Below are 17,902 nucleotides of genomic sequence, written 5' to 3' on the forward strand. Positions count from 1 at the left end.
TAAATTTTTTTTAATACTTTATTACACATTTGATATTATTTTAAGCAAATACCTAAGTAGATAAAACAATCATCTTATTATATTTTTCTCATTTGATTTTTTTAAAGGTTAGAAGAAGATAGAGGTTATAAAAGACATTATTAATTTATTTCCTGTAAAAATAAATGACCGGAAATCTGGAAATGGCGCGCTTACCTATACTATTTTAGAATAAGTATAGTACGTTTTAAATCGTAAATCAGACTATGGATTAAAGATTAAGATTGAATTGAAATTTGACCAATCAGTCAGTAAATTTCACTAAACTTGAGTTTAGTTAACTTTACACTGATTGTCTAAATTTAATTCAATTTTCAATCCATAGTCCAATAAGGGCTTAACAAATTGATCAATCATAGTCAAATGTGAGAAGAATGATTAATTGTGATTGGCCAATTTCTTAGGAAGAATTCACATCTTGACGGAAAAGTAGAAAAACAATAGCTATCTGAATTCATGCTGGTAATAAGCAATAGATAAAGAAAGAAAGAAATGTCCGATATCCAATAGGAGAAGAATCCATCTTCTGGAGCCAAAAATGTTGCTAAAAAACCTAAAAAGTAAAATCTCGTATTGGATCGAATCGTAATGAATATCGGTTTGTGGTATATCGGATATTTTACACAAGTATGGAACACAATATGTGGCAGCCGACTCCAATGAGGAGAATTCACTTTCGAAAAGTAAGTTTTCTTATTAGACCATCGTTGCGTTCCGACTACGACATACGATGTATTGTGTATCAGGCCTGCACAACAATTGAACGTCGAATATTGCTATGTGAATTCGTCATTAATGACCACTCTGCGTCTTCCTGTTGGCGCTATTACGCGTTTTGACCGTTGAATTGGTCAAAGTGCATACTCTAACGGGTAATTTATATCATCTTCAATTTATTGCGACTTCTTATTCATTATTTAATGAAATATTTTCATTTTAATTAAATATTTAATTAAATGTTTATTTCTGATTGATCAGAACTCAACTTCAGCTTGTTATGCTTACACGTGTGTGTCTTTATAACCCTACAATTTTCAAAATTTTAATTTCATTCATTTCGAGTAATCTTAATTGATTGTATTTTTTCCGTTAAAAATAAAGAAATAAAAGAATAATATTACGTACAATCACTTGGCTCGTCTTTTCCGATATTATGGATTTGATAGCGAGTTTATTGCGAGAAGTAATCAATAGTGCAAACACATTGTGTGTTTTAAGTTTTATCTCCTGAAAATTGTTCATTCTCTGCTTTTTCCTATACATTGATAAATTCTTATAGTTTGTTACTTGTAATTACAGTCTCTACTAGGTTCTTGTGAAGAATGGGTGAAGCATCGGGACGGAATATGGCAAGCCAAATTACAAAACGATCATTACATGGGATAAAAAATGGTTCTACGAAAAAAGATAAGAAACCTAAATTTAAAAACACACCCGCAGGCAAAGTGGCCTTGGTAGACAATATGAAAGGACGGAATAAGAATATAGCTCCACGGAAAAAGTTCCAGAAAAATATAGGTGTAAAGAATAATCAGGATTCACCTAAAAAAAAATTGAAACAGTTGGAGGAAAGAGAAAATTCTCCCAAGGGGAAACAAAATATTTCAAAGGAAAAGCAAGCTACGAGTAAGTCACAAAAGAATCAAGGCAATAAAAAAACTAATTTCACAAAAAAAGAGTTAGAAGTTAACTCTGAGTATGATTCTGACATTAATGAGGGAATTATACCACAAGAAGAAATCAGTATGATGGATGAAGTATCTGAGGATAAAGAAGGATCTGATATTGATGTTCCGGATATCTTTGGAGCAAGTTTAGCAGAGGATTCAGGTATAGATGATGAAAATTTTGAAGATGAAAAAGAAGAGCAAAAGGATGAGGAAAAAGATGAAGAAAGCGAAGAAGATGATGATGGTGATGATAATAGTGATATAGATGATGAGGAGGAAACAGTTGAACACAAAGGTGTACAAATATTTAAAGGCATAAAATCAAATGCCAAAGATCAGAATTTGGAAGTAAGTAAGGATAAGGTTGATGATGATGATGACGACGACGACGAGGAAGATGATGAGGATGAAGACGAAAATGATGATGAGGATGAAGACGAGGATGAAGACGAGGATGATGATGAGGATGAAGACGAGAATGATGAGGAAGAAGATGAGAAAAAAGCACTTGGCTTAAAATCACTTCTAGGAAAAAGTATGACAGATGACGACGATGATGAGGATTTTAATGAAGAAGATGATGATATTAGTGATGAAGAAGATGATAGTGCTGTAAAAGGTGTACAAGTAAAAGCTGGAAAAGAGAAAGCAGTTAAAACTTTTAATGGTAAAGATGTCTCTAAGAAAAATAAACAAATAGAGAATAAACCATTATCTCCTGAAGAACAAGAAGAGATTGATAAAAGAACTATTTTCGTGGACAATATTTCAAAAGAAACAAAAGAAGCAGCTCTGAAGAAAGTATTTGGTCGATATGGACCTATTTATAATATACGTTTTAGAAATACCTTGCCGACGAAATTAAAACTGTCCAAGAAAGTTGCTGCTATAACACAAGATACTCATCCAAAAGCAATTAGTGTTGTAGCGTTTATTAATTATAAATCCCAAGAATCTGCAAATAAAGCACTTTGTATGAATGCAAAGAAATTCGAAGGAAATTACGTAAATGTGAAAATTGTCGCTAAATCAGAACAAGAGACATACGATAAGAAAAAAGCCATATTTATAGGAAATTTGAAATTTGGTATGTATAACAAAATATTTAGTTTATATGAAAATATACTGTATATTAATTAATATGAAAATTCTACTTATAGCATACACAAGTTGATTGTTATTAAATTGAGAAAACTTTAGGTATCAACATCAACTCTGTCTGGGAATACTTTGGTAAATGCGGGGAAATAAAATCTGTGCGGTTAATGTGCGATCATTTAACGGGGCAAACAAAAGGATTTGGTTACATTAATTTCAAATCTGAAGATGCTGTAGCGTTGGCTCTAAAATTAAATGGTACTGAAATTGATAATCGACTGGTAAGAGTACAGCCATGTGAGGATAAATTAGAGAAATCGCAAAGCCCAAGAAATCAGGGAAAAAGAGAGAAACGATTCATATCGAATAAAAGCCACGATAATAGGCCATCAAAAAAATTTAAAAAGAACTCACAAGAAGCTGTAGTACGTCCAGTAAGTACATTTCTTTCTTTTTGTATTCTTTATATTAAAATTCGACTTGTCATTATGTGTGAGCTAACATAGTATTATCTCGTACAGATCGAAGATGAAAGGAAAGTTAAGGGAAAAAAGCCACAAAGAGATAATGAGAGACCCGAGGGAAAAGTCTCCAAGTGTTTTCAGAAAGCCGACGTGAAAAACAAGAAGAAGAAAGAGATGGCAGGCGGCAAGCCTCATGGCTAAACTGAAAAAAGAAAAAGCTTGAGTTAATAACGTATCTTAATTGAATTAATAATTAGTACTATGATAATTTTTTTCCTCGTTAGAAAGTTATACTATAAGACGTTAAAACTTGAAATCGTACTTTGTTTCATGTTTATTTAAGATAATGAATACATTGATACGCGGTTATGAAGAGTATGATATTCAATTTCCGACAGGAGATGGTCTGTCAAGTATGAACGCTTAATGTATATAAGCGAATTCTAATAAGTTCACTTTTTTTTTATTGTTGATATAGAACGTAACATGTACTGCTGATGCAGTGTAATAAATTACAACAATAGCGCCATATTCAACGATATGTTGTGTGATCTTTAATAATCCGCTTGTTTCGTTGACAAATTGCTGATCTTGCCGTGCAATTGGATCGGTAAGTTCCGCGTGATTCTGAGAACGCGGGCAAAACCGTTTCGCGTAAAATATACCGCAGCTTAACACATTGACAGCCGGCCCCGCGAAAACGCGGGTTTCTGAGTCTGTCGCTTGAGCGCCAGCCCCGCGAAAGCGCGGTTTTCTGAGTCTGTCGCTTGAGTAGCTGCGACAATAAAAAGAAGCGAGAGTAACTTTATGTGTGCTGAATGCTTAGTACCTTTACATCTTGGACAATGTTTCGAGAAATACCACACTTGCCTTAAATATTAAAACTTTTGTTTTCTGTTTACGTTATATATATGTAATAATCCACCATGAAATGAGAAACTGTATTTTTTTTATAATTATAAATTAAAAATTTCAATTTTGTTTATATTTTTAATTACCGTTAAATTGTATGTGACGAATATGCAAATAAAACGTACTATTTTACGAAAGTATATAATGTTTTAAATATTTTTTTTGGCTATTCAGTGATCAGAAACAAGCGAATAAGGCCGGCGCTCAGGCTTTAAACGTCTCTTAGATCGCCGGCTGTCAATGTGTTAAGCACACCACGCGCTACAATCTCACCGCCGAGGACCTTCACCCCTGTTGGGTAAACTGAATGGATCTTTCATAATGTAACATTCTTCTGAGTAAACCAGCTGCCTTATCGTTCTGTTTGCCGATATCGGCTTCACTTGTGGTCTCATCAGCTTCCAACCTACAAATTAACAAGTAGAATCGGCTGTATCAGAGTTCTGTCGGTTCTCTGTTACAATATATCGCGACACATTTCTTTTTTTACATTTTACTTTAATTATTTCATTCCACATGCGTATATCACAATTTCACGTATGCAAATATCTGGATTCCCCATCTTTTACGACAGTCCGTCGATATATTCACGACGATTCTCGTGTCACTATGTATCTTTGGCAGAGTCTCCTTCCGAGACTCTTGAGGCCACCAAGCGGGTTTCATCACGCCCGCCACATTCAATCGGTGAGCGCTGAGAGACTCGTTGATACACATCAAGCCGAACTTCCCCACCGCATTACCGGCCTGATCTTTTCATCGAGCGGCTTATCCGCGACGTTCTCGAACGCCAAGGGCATCGTTTCCTCCACCACCCCGGTGTGTGGTACGTGCGGCGTCGTTAATTCCTGACCGATGTAGCAATCCTTGTGGAAGCTGACGCCGTGCAGATAATCGCAGTTGATCTTCAACGCCTTCCCAGGTGGCAGGTCGTGCACACCCAGCTTATACCGAAACGCTCTATAGCTGTTCTCCGACGGGAAACACGGGTTCTCACGTCGTTGTCCAAGTGATCGTTCCGATCCGCGACTCGGCTAGAATCCTCAGACTCAGATCGGGTAACCTGGAGATCCTCGTAGATCATAATGTTGTCGATGAATTTGATGGCTTTATTATTCAGCGTGCCGCACGGAAAGATCATCCCTTCCAGTTTGCGTTTGCCCTTCTCGTCCACCGTGGTTCGAAGCGGTTACTCGAATCGAACATCGTCCAGACGTTGAGTTCCGTCGCCTACATGCTCCACGTCTATCTTCCGCTTCACGCGATAAAGGTGCTTCTGCAAAGATCCGGCGACCTGCGAGTCGCATATTCTATATAGTACGAGTTGCTCTCTTCGTTCTTGTACATTATACGTACGTCGTACATCATCCTGCCTCTAACGTTCAGGGTGTAGATGTTAAAGGCACCTTCTCCCAGGTGCTTCATGTCATTCGTGATTAATCCTCGAAGGAAGTCGGACGTCTCATTGCCGCTCACACTGCTTCGGTCGTTGAGGCGTTCTAATACCTTGCGACTGGCCTGGGTGCAATTGTGCCTGATTGCGTATCTTTGATATAGTCATCGAGCCCTTTACCTCGCATTTGGGAAGCAAATCGGCTAACACGGATAATCATTGTGGCGGACATCATCGATTCGAACGAATCTTATTTCTACGATAAAATACATGCAACCAGTGGAACCGGTGTCGCATGGACTAGAAGGATCTTAACCTCAAAGTACTCTATATATTCTGTTTTATCATATTATATAACGGTATTTAATACATAACGATGCTTGATCTTACATTTTCTGCCTTTTTACGGCAAGTCGCAATTTATTCCATGTATATGACTTGACTCATAAATCTTATTCGTGCTTCATCAATTCAGTCTTCAGATGCATGGAATAACCTAACCTAATCTCATCGAAGTGAAGTGGCAGGTTGTACTTTTTTTTATATATATCGCGCATGTCACACATTCTTTGAATTGCAAAGAGAAAAGCCTGAGAGAGCAGCCTTTAAATGTTAACGTAATAACATATAATAAGCGGGCATTGTTTATCCTGATATTAAATCGTATTACTTGAAAATAAAAAAATCTGACATAGACAATGTACAAAATTTAGAGAAACATTTCCAACTATCACGAAAAATTGACTATCACGAAAAAATTCAATGGATTGCAATTTTGGCAAAAATGGCGATAATGAGATGCTTTGGAAAAAATTATCCTACGTTGAAGTAAAAAGCATTCTTTCGCTTAAAGGCGAATAAATTGCTGTATAACGTTTACCAAACGGTAAATAGAAACTTTGAAATATCCTTTTTAAAGGCATTATTTATTATTTCTAATAAAAATAAATTTTTTTATGTAAAACTAAATATGCCTGAAAACTAGAAGCTTCAAGCTTTGCAATGTTTTTTGAACTAACTTATCATTTTTTCTAAAGTTACGTCAGCCCGTTGAATTTGGGCTATGTATTTATATAATGGAAAGAGCGAGATTGCTCAGTCATCGAGTTGTACTATTTGAAAAAAGTGAAACAAGTCTGATTTATCGTTGAGTTGTACTACGATCCCGAATTATCAGGACGGATAGTGGTGGCTCGCAGCGGAGACTTTGGAACTACAATTAATAATTACAATAACGGGCCTAATAATGCAACAAAGGGTCTAAATAGCATCCTTTAAAAATAAAAATTCTGAGGATAAGACTATTTTAAATTCACACTTCAAAATGGAATATGTAAAATAAAAAACAAACATGACGCTTATACATACGAGGGCGGTCCGATAAATACTTAGCCTACAAAAGAAAAACGAAAATTTTGGAAAAGTGGCGATTTATTTCTCAACATAGTCTCCTTTTAGCTCGATACACTTGACCCAGCGATGCTCCAACTTCTTTAACCCATCTGAAAAATACGTTTTCTCGAAGTCTGCAAAGGCCTCCGTGGCGGCGATGACCTCCTCATTCGACTCAAATTTCTGCCCGGCGAGTGACTTTTTCAAGTTTGGAAACAAAAAAAAGTCGCACGGGGCCAAATCTGGAGAATACGGTGGATGGGGCAGCAGTTCGTAGTCCAATTCGACCAATTTGGCCGAATGAGGAGGTCATCGCCGCCACGGAGGCCTACTTTGCAGACTTCGAGAAAACGTATTTTTCAGATGGGTTAAAGAAGTTGGAGCATCGCTGGGTCAAGTGTATCGAGCTAAAAGGAGACTATGTTGAGAAATAAATCGCCACTTTTCCAAAATTTTCGTTTTTCTTTTGTAGGCTAAGTACTTATCGGACTGCCCTCGTATATTAAGAATAAAGAAAGAGAATATATTTCTGCAGAAAATGAGATTTTTTAGAAATTGAGTGCAAATATTTATTGCATGTCACAGTTGTATCTCAGAAATAAATTATTTCAATTTTAAACCGAATTCGATAAAACAATGCGGCAATAAACAATTACAACCGCGATAAATTGTAATAATGTGCTCCGTGGGGACTTTAGATATATTTTTACGATGAATCTCATTTTATTTATTTTCTTTAGTTTAACAAAACGATAGTAATCACAGTTAGATAGATGATATCAGTCGCACGCATTTAATAAGGCGATTGGAATTTCGTCTTTGCATTTTTCGTCATTGTTACTTTGCTTTCCGCCCCGTTTTAGTAATCGTTCTATAAATGACATATTTAGAGACGACGTGATATTTCGCAAAATATGTATAAAAAATTATTCGTATAAAATATATTTTACAAAATTTATCTAAATAGTGTATCATGCGTGAGACTCATTGATGTAATCTTCTTTTCGTTATTACCTTTCAATCGATACTTGTTTCTCAATAAAAAAGTATAACTCCGATCTAAATTATTATTTACTCAACGTTCCCGTCTTACAACTTAAAACGAATCAGTTTCCGGAAAAGTATATTCATAACAAATGTGTCTGTTGTAAAGATATTGGATTGACACGAACCGATAAAATCACCACCTTCGTGTCCTCAGCGAAAACGGAAAGTAGTGGATAGATACGTGTAGGATTGCTATAGTTGCAACGACTTTTCGACGTCTAACGATTCAATCGTAATCGGATTACATGTTTAATCAACGCGCGAGTGCAGGATATGCGAGATGGATTAGTCGGTTAGTTTAATCCGATAATAAATATAGTTCCTACGATAATAATGTATCTTCAATCGGATAAAAGTATTCGGTACAAAAACGTACACAGCGTAGTTTTAGAAACACACGCGCGGCGGCGGCTGTGCCGATCGATTAACCAGTCTTTCTTCTTCAGTCGTCGTCACTGAAATTTCGATCGCGAGCGATGTTTCGTATCCTCGTGTATCGATTCGCGATATTTCAAATTTCACTCGCGACCTTGGGAATCCGACGATCGAGTAGCGGTTTCTCAAACCCTCGATCGCGTTTATCACCTTTTTATCACGTTCAACGCGCGCACACAGTTCATAACAACGCGGCTCGCGAAGTCCGTAGTTATCGGAATCGCCTTGGATTTTCAGAAGCAGCTGTTTGAGCACCGCTGCGATTGAGCGGTCTTAAATACGACGTCACTTATCCTCGACTATACCTACACATCACACCGCTCCGTTGAGAGACGCAGACACATCCCTTCTATTTTTACACACACCGTTGCATTCGTATACGGTCCGATAGGCGGACCGTTATTACGGGACCACCGCTATTTACACTCCCGACGCTGGTAACCGGCGATCATTCCGTCGAGAGAAGGACCTCGGCCTCATTATCGCACGATAAAAGTCGGCGGGTTGACCTCAAGTTACGATTAATCTCTCTACGGGCTAATAATAACGGTTAGATATCGTGCTCTTCGCGCTGTTCTACATGTTCACGCTATAATTTACGATAAGAGGAGACTGGCCAGAACGTGCGCAATTTATTATTGCTTCGGCTATGACGTTTAGTAATATCTTAACGTATCGGCCATGTCCTCCGTAGACATCTCTAAAGTAACGCGAACGAGGAAATTCGTTCTTCTTCATCGCGAAAAGCCCATTTGAAAATCGCGTTCTCCTTTCCGCCCCCCCCCCTCTCTCTCTCTCTCTCTCTTTCTTTCCGCGAGCGAAAGTTACAGCGTTGAACAGACCCGGTTCTTTCATCCTCGACGCTTTCATATTCGCCGCGGCGCTCACACATCAAACCGAAATTCTACGTTAACATTCGTAGCAAGCGGGCAAGATGACGCAGCAGACGCAGCGAAACAAAAAACGCGTGTGTTTGGCCGTTCCGTAAAGAGTAACTTTGTTACTACAGTTGTCGCGTTTCGAGCGGCAGTAATCTCTATTTTATGGGGCTTTGTGCTTTTAAAGGGAAAAGCGTACGGGAAACAAAGCGGCCGATTAATCTTGTTTGGATATTCGCCTCTCGCGGTAGTTTTAACTCGCCGCGGCCGGTTGACTGGCTGGTCGGCTGCTCTGATATATTCTCGAAGATTATGGAAACATTAATTCGCTGTCGTAATGGATTCGCCCCTCCCCCCCTTTCCCTTCAGCGGTGGAGCAGAAAGTAAAATTAGTCTCGTACGGTACATGAGGTTTTTAAGGTAGTTAGTCCGTAAATTTTATTTTCTTCTCAAATGTCAACAGTATATTAATCGAAACGCCAATCTACACACGTAGAAAATAAAAAAAAAAATTGACCATATCGAAGCTGAAATAATTGGAGTTGGTATTATTACACGTATCACAGGTACGAAAACGACTTTCGATATTATTAATTCTATTCGATATTATTAATTAAATTTTAATTCTAACGACCAAACTATTCAGTTTTAATGAAAACGAGAAGAGACGACGAAAGAGATTTGTAGAAATGCTATAAAAAAAGTTATAAGATTGTCTAGCTTTCCAGAAATTGGTATGTAAAAATACACAATTTCTGATAACCGTTGAAATATATGATCGCTAACCTGCAAATATTTAGCAATATTGTATATATTTTCCTTTAAACATCTTTTTAAGGATAGAATAAAAACGTGAAAAATACAAAAAATGCAAAAAAATTCCGACATCGCAATCGTTTTTTTTTAGTAGTGTGCTTTTGTATGTATGCTATCGGTACATATGATATATTCACAACAATATGCTTAACACGGACGAGCCGAAAGTATCATACGTTAAAATGCGGAAAATAATTATTTCTTAATGAGTTTTTCAACATTATGTAAATATGATATTCTCTTGTTATAATGTCAAAGCTATGTATCATGTTTATAAATATTTAGCACAGATTTATCGAACTTTGTGTTAACTATTAACTTGCCAACGTCACGGACCAACTACCTTAATTGCGATGTGTATTAAACGCGCGCAACATCGTGCCGATAACGCTCATCGACAACGTTCGTCGACGATGTCGACTCACGCTAAATTGCACTGGTCGCTCTTTTTTACACGCAGACAGAGACGGACGCTCTCAAACGACAATCCCGTGTCGCCGCTTGGATGAAGCGTCTTCTTCTGATTCGTCAGAGCTGAGAGTCCCGAGTGTCTTAGTTAAACGCGTTTCTTCGGATTGATCTTCCGTCAAGATCGGGAGTCACTGTTCAATGCTTGACCACTTCGTCCGTCGCCTGGTTTTCCAATGTGCAGGGTCTATGGGAATTCTTGGCCCCTCTCATGTAGCCACTTGTTCGCGACTGCAGCACGAAAAAGAGTAACGAATGAATGTAAGTTGCCACAAGTGCACACAACAGAGCTCGCTTTTATTTGACGTACCCCACTTCGTAAGTACCGGGCAAGCGGCGTGTCTGGTCTCACCGTTGGGTTTGTACCAGAACGCTGCACTGCCCTTCCGCGGCCAGAGCGAGATGTTGATAGCGGTAAAAACACACCTTGCTCGACGTCGCTCATCTGCAAATAACGGGAAATGCTCGGTCAAGCTCGCGACGAAGTCGCGCGGAGGACAGCACTTACATAATACAGCACCGTGGCGATTCTGTTGCCCGAGGCCTCTTGAATGTATTCGTTTCTTTTTTCTACGGAAGCGAAAACAAAAATGGACGTCGAGCCGTGGTGATCGCGAGAGAGAGATTCCGTGCATGGAATCGTTCGACTTACCCTGGCGAAGCCAAAGTGCGGCTCGTAGTGGCCGCCAATGCCGTAGTTGACGACCTGGAGCTCCTCGGCGGTGGTCTCGACCGACATGCTCTACGCGCTTGCTCACCGCCGCCACGTGCTCATGTTCCCGGAGCCAAGAGCTCTTACTGATCCGATAATTCGCTATCTCCAAGGCGCCGGTCTTGTAATTTTGCACCGTGGCGCGGCTTAAACTGTATAGACGAAACGAGATCGCCGTTATTCCACAGGACCCCGCAGGAGAATCTCCGCAATTTCGTCGCGTTTCGTGTTTATAAACCGATGGCGAGGGAAACCCGCTATTTTCGCGACAGACAATTTTCGCGCACTATTCCCGAGTATATTTACCCTAGGTTGAGCCATACGCTTAATCGTCTCGATTTCCTCGTCGTAGATTACGTTGTGATAAACGACTATCCGGGGGTTCCAGATCGCCTCCTCCTCGAACGGCGCGATATTATGCTTTTCGCATAAAGCGATCGCAACGATTTCTTAATACTTTTTAATACTTTTTAACTCTTTACCTATCAAGCTAAAGGGTTAAATTATTAGTCCCTTTACACAAGTGGTGTATTTTCATGACGTATATACATTTACTATTGATGTTTTATCAATCGTCTGCGATTATAATATAATAGAGCTGAATGTATTAACGAAGTAATACATGTAAGTATTTTTTAGCTGACGAACAGTTTTTGGTGGGTACTATAATTGAAAACTGTCGGAAATTCTAACATCTATAGTTATATATTTTATATGGATACGCGCGCTATTGTTCGTTATTGATATGATATTATTATATTAATATATACGCGTATTAAGACAATGTACGACGTCTTTCTTATACGATATATTCCATCATAATCTACCAGATCTTCCTACTTAAGCTTTGTAATGCATCATATGTTGCAAGGTGTACATTTGTTTGCGGTTTGAATACATTTTGTCCGTTGAAATTAGAAGCACGTCATACGAAAGATAGTGCTCACGTGTTGGACTGGTAATACAAAAACTGCTGCACGTTTTGCACTTAAACGTGCGTAATGGATAATAATAGCTTGAGTTTCTCACTTCATACTATATAATTTATTGCATCTGCGTTAGTATAATATAATAGCTAAAGAATTGAAGAAGTATTTATAAAAAATATAAAAAATGTAACAAAGTAGAAAGAGGCAATTATACCTAGCGTCCCTGAAATTCCACACTTTCTAGAACTTGTTTTCCCCGATTGCCAGGATATAAACGTGTCAAGATCGGTAATTTCGTACCCCCCGCCGCTTGTCACGCGCGGAATTTTATCAGGATATTTCCTTGAGCCTGAAACTCTCCTTAGGATAATGGCGTTTAACGTATTATGAAGATCTGAGAAGTGGAAATAAACTAAGGGAGTCGCCAGTGAAACTTTACCTTACTACTCTTTCAATTATATAAAATGATTTTTGAATTTCCGATTAAATAATGATATATGGAAAAAGAACACAAAAACTGACATGGATATAGAAAGTTGATATATTCCTGGTTTCCTGGTTAAAGCACCCGAACTCTGTCGAATAGTACATTAATTTGTCTATTGTATGCGATAAATGGAACTGAAGTGGCAGTTGGACGTGTGAAGTTAGCACCTCATTATTTCTCGATAGTTTTGATTAGAGTTCCAGCTTTCTTTCGAAGAGTATAGAAGTACTCTTAAATTCATAAAAAGAGTTACGGCGATTAACATTGAAAAAAAAAAACAATTAAAATACGGAGTGCTAATTTCATACTTAACATCAAAATCGGATAGTTCTGAATAGCTCATTTGACGTAATTTAGCGCCACGAGTACAACCGAGCTGGCTTCGACGGGGTATTCTGTTCGGTTCTCGTCTCAACGTAGAGACGGACAGACAGACCGGAACTTACGACCCAGGGGGCCAAACAGTGGAGAGAAGCGAGACAAAGGCGGTCGCGCGAAGCTTGACGGCGGGGAGGATAGAGCCGGCGTTTGTTACGGCGACGACAGTTGGCTGAGTTTCCTTTGTCGCGTTTGAGGGAGGAACTGATGGTGTGTGTACAGACGGTACACCCAACCGGGCTACAACCGCATGATACGTACACTCTTGCACACAACCGCGCGCGCGACTACGAGAGCCTCGTGTGTATACACATGTATACACACGTATACACATATATACACAAACACGTTTCGACGGTACGCCCCTATCTGGGTTGTTCGGAGAGTGTGCGACGGTATTTGTCGTGCAAACTTTGAGCTCGCACCGCCGCTAGCTCCTTCTAAGACTTCGCCGGAGTCTGTATAGAGAGAGAGAGAGAGAGAGAGAGATCTCGATTCGGGTTAATTGTGGGCTATAGACCCTCGGGCAATGAATTTTAGGAGCCGCGGTCACCGGCGTCGGCGGCGAGGAGGGGACTACCAGGCGGATATGCGCGCTCGTGGAAATTCTTCGATCTGATTGGGCGAACGAAGAAACTGCCGGGGGAATGAAAACGTCTGCGAGATACTGTTTTCAAACACGTCGGAAAGACTGCCGGTTGCTCACGCTTAGACTGTCGATAAGAGCGAGCGAATTTAGCGGTGGAAGCGATGGTACATCGAGAAATAACGAGCGGTTTAAGGATTCCGCGAGTACGGGTGGACGCACTCTACATTTTTCTTGTTTTCCACGCTACTGCGAATTACATTGAACTTAACGAACCCTACGGTGAACGAGTTTAATTTAATCTCGAAGAGGTTGTTGCAAAATCCCCGAAAGCACCCCGGCGAATCCGCGAGATATTCGATTTTATCTCAGCCCGCTATTTATAAAAACGAGTTCTATCCGAAACTCAAGGAAATCATCTACGCGAGATTCCGCACGGTTCTTGTAGATGAGGATTTTGCAAGACTATGTTAACGGCATTCGCTCGCACGGTTCGCGGCATCGCCTTTTGAATCTATGAAAGAAAGATCGTCGCAGATCTGCGCAAACAAAGTTTCAACAGTATGCGGAAAACTGCCGGAAAATAAAGCCGCCGTCAGCGGAGCGCGGGAGTGATCATTGAAAGAAAAAACTAGAGACAATGCAATAGTTTATTATGCTTCTATAAAAATAAGTATTTACATTAACGAAAAATGTAGTATAATATTCAGAAACAATAATTGTGACGACTCGGATCTTAAAACTAAAGAGACTTAAGTTTTGAATCAAGAAGAGAGTTCGACTTGATGAAATATATTTCTATCGTATCTCTAAAATCTGTGAGTTATATCTGATTGCGATAAATTTGATTTCATCTCGGTTATCTTTACACATACAAATATTACCGTGCGAACAAGTGCGTGAATTATACCACCGTAATTTCGTGAAAGTTTCAGTTTCAGGGATGAAATGTGGCGGGGTGATTCCCTGGTTAACCTTCGCGCGTTTTAGGTGAAGCTCGTTTTTGTAAGACGATATAAAGGATCGTTGGATTCAATACTAATAGTTTATCGAGGTCCCCAAACAAGCTTTATTTGTTTGGGGATCTCGATAAACTATTAGTATTGAATCCAACGATCCTTTATCTCGTCTACCCACTTACAAAAACGAGCTTCACCTAAAGCGCGCGAAGGTTAACCGTTCGCCAGGGAATCACCCCGCCACATTTCGAAACTGAAACTTTCACGAAATTACACGGTGATATAATTCACGCACTCGTTCGCACGGTAATATTTCTCCTCGTTCTGTCCCTGTAAATTAAAAAAGAAAAAAAAGAAAGTGAGAAGAAATCGCGGATCTACGTGTAACAAATCAAATATCGATAATATGATCGTAAAAACCTTACGTAATCGCTCCTATCTTTAAAACTTAACGGTCATCGCTATAAATTAACAATCCTACGACTTTCGGAGTTTTCGTCCGAGACTATCGAGACCATTCATTCTAATCACAGCGGCAGTGTACTCCCAAAAAACGGTTTCACCAGCCGTCGTGCTGCTGTCAACGATCGATGGCAGTGACGAACGCAAATGGGATTCAAATACGCGGAATTTACGACCCTACACCGGAAGCAGTGTAGATGCACTAGACGAAGAAAGAGAGAAAAGAAAAAAAGAAAGAAAGTAGTCATATCGGTTTTAACAATATCGTTTGTTTCTGCGCCGTCCATTCGCGGTCCTCTCCCTCCATCGTCTCCTTCTGACTAGTGTGCTATTTATCACGCGACGCCCGTGAGCTCCCTTCTCGTGGTCTCATTGTGACTATCTCAGAAGCAGATGGAGCATGTCCAGGTATCAGAGTATTGTCACAAAGGTCATTGTTGTGCCATTTCCGTTTTCTGAGGTCACTGCGCAACAAACGTTGGAAAGATCTTATTATTTCCCGTAATTTAGCGACAGTCGCGCGAGTCTCGTCTCTCAAGAGACGCGTCGTGATCTTGGCACGTGTGTGTGTGTTATATGATTAATCGGCCAGTGAATTTATATAATTAAATCTATCAGTGAATGATTTGAAGAATGGATCATTGTGTATCAGGGTCGCTCGTTTGCGGTGTTACGATAAATGTTTCTTCGGAGCTTTAATTCCGCAGCACGCAGTTTTCGTGACATTCGTTGGACACCGCTATGTCGACGCGAATATATCAAAAGAAATAATCTCGTACAATAATACGACGTCTGATTGCAAAAGAAATTGGAAAATGCACGACAATAAGGTGAAAACATTATCGCCTTTAACGGCGGGCACCCAGCGTTCTCCCTCCGACAACTGAATATTAAAAGAACGTGTGCAAAAATATCACGGCTCTTATTATTCGTCGCGTTGTAAAAGAAAAAAGGAAATATATCCGATAAAAGAGGAAAAGCTTTTCCAAGTTTCGCCGCGCACTCTGAATTTCCAGTATCTTGGCGGCGTAGAATTTGTACGCGCTGCGCTATTTGCACAGAACGATGGCACGACCGGTCGGTTGAAACTTAATTTTTTAGCGGATTCTTCACGTTAAACGATTTAATCCTCGTAACGGGAGGGGATGAGAGACCGAAGAAAAATAATTCGTGCAACGCGGTTGATTACCGGCAATAAACACGTGCGTCTCGTTAAAACGTCGTCATTATGTAGAGCAACGTTCCGACACGCCTCTAATCAACAGCGGCGTCGATGCTACACGGTCGAAATGGTGCGGCAAATCTGATGAATAGATATCAAATTCATCGAGAAATGCGATGGCGATAATCAGTTGATTTTGTTTGCACGATACGCGAGCGTTATCGGCACGTGTGAATGTACGAAAGCTAAGTGCATAGGGCACGGTGTTTTGACAGATGTGTCGAGTATTATTATAATCACCGAGTGTCGGCGCCGATGGTATCGATACCTTCGACGATGTCTCCCCGAGTCGATCGGTAGGCCTATTTTGTAACTTTTAACGACAGTGCCGTTGCGCAGATATAGTAACGACTTACTCTTTCATACATATCCTCTCGCATTCTCGTTTAAACATAATTGCTCCCATATTATATTTAAATGTCAAGAATTTATTGAGATTTTTCATTCCACTTAGATGAGAGCGCTTTCCCGTCGGCAGTATCCCTTTAAGGATAGTTTACTTAGACGGCCTAATAAAAACCTTGATAAAAAACTTTGACGACACTTTTTAACTTCTCTCTTTAATTCTACAGATTTTTCATGCTACCTTCAACAACTTATTTTAACGCTAAAACAGCGAAAACGGAAATTTTAGACATCGTCGAAATAAGAGTTATATTATATTATTACAGTTGAAATATATTTTGCTATCCTAGCTCTTTATATATTGTAGAATCACAATACAGGATTAAAATTTCGCTTCAGGAAAACAGCGCACTCTTTGATGAAAAGGCACTTTACGCGAACGAGACTGTATAATGTCACCTGGCGCAGATTAAACGACCGATACTATCTGCAAGGTAGCTCGGGAGAAAGCTCCGATAAAAAGATTTCCACAGCATTTTTGCTCGATGTTTCATTTGAGACATATCATCATCTTTATCCAATTACTTGCCGCGATTGGCCCCCTCAATTGTTACGAATTTCCTTGTCGAGCCAAATGTAGGGACTATATGGGTCGGAGCGAGAGATTATCGGGAGCGATAAAACGACATTTTTCTCCGCGTAAGATTAGCCTGACAGGGCGTGTTGAAAATCCCTTTCGGAATGGAAACGCCCGCGCGCCATTAAATGGAACGTCAGTGGATTTTCCTCCGCGGGACATTCTGTCGTGTGGAAAAGTCAATTTCCTAAAAACAATTCTGTCGGGCCCAGGGAGTAATACGTACGCAACCAGCCAGCCGCTCGCGAACGAAATGAAATTACTACGGGCGTAGAAACGAACGAATTCCTGTAAGGCAGCGCGCACGTAGGGAAGCAGGGGAAGCGAGATTGTAGAGGGAGGGGGAGGGGGGAGTTCGATGGTAAAGGGACTAAAGTAGAATAAGCTCCGACAGGTTTGAGGAGGGCCGAAATCCTTTGGTCGCTTATCAATCGATGTACGCTCCCCTCTAGTCCTATCAAATTTATCCCAAAATGTACGAGAGTTTTGCGAACGAAATCGCCCCGATAGATGGCAATCGTTGATTTTGGAATATTTCGCCTGTACGTAAAACGCGACGAACAATCTCATGAT

General features: G+C 39.8%; 2 protein-coding genes and 2 pseudogenes across 2 annotated transcripts; 1 reads left to right on the top strand and 3 right to left on the bottom strand.

Annotated features, from left to right (window-relative positions):
* Positions 1 to 1,385: 1,385 nt before the first annotated feature.
* Positions 1,386 to 3,472, top strand: LOC106747811 (nucleolin-like). The gene is made up of 3 exons (XM_014625728.1): positions 1,386 to 2,796; positions 2,910 to 3,241; positions 3,329 to 3,472. Exons 1-3 carry the CDS (start codon positions 1,386 to 1,388, stop codon positions 3,470 to 3,472), a joined length of 1,887 nt encoding a protein of 628 aa, XP_014481214.1.
* Positions 3,473 to 3,802: 330 nt separating this feature from the next.
* On the bottom strand, positions 3,803 to 4,900 carry LOC106747808 (annotated as a pseudogene).
* On the bottom strand, positions 4,877 to 5,874 carry LOC106747810 (annotated as a pseudogene).
* Positions 5,875 to 10,595: 4,721 nt separating this feature from the next.
* On the bottom strand, positions 10,596 to 11,744 carry LOC106747809 (prolyl 4-hydroxylase subunit alpha-2-like; the record flags this gene model as incomplete). The annotated part of the gene is given in 6 exon segments (XM_014625727.1): positions 10,596 to 10,843; positions 10,923 to 11,038; positions 11,095 to 11,182; positions 11,261 to 11,346; positions 11,348 to 11,475; positions 11,631 to 11,744. Coding segments are annotated over 6 exon segments (576 nt in total), but the record flags the coding sequence as incomplete, so codon positions are not given.
* Between the last annotated feature and the right edge of the window lie 6,158 nt (positions 11,745 to 17,902).

This window comes from Dinoponera quadriceps, unplaced genomic scaffold (genome assembly GCF_001313825.1).
Source record: "Dinoponera quadriceps isolate SergipeBrazil2010 unplaced genomic scaffold, ASM131382v1 scaffold2474, whole genome shotgun sequence".
Lineage (NCBI taxonomy): Eukaryota > Metazoa > Arthropoda > Insecta > Hymenoptera > Formicidae > Dinoponera > Dinoponera quadriceps.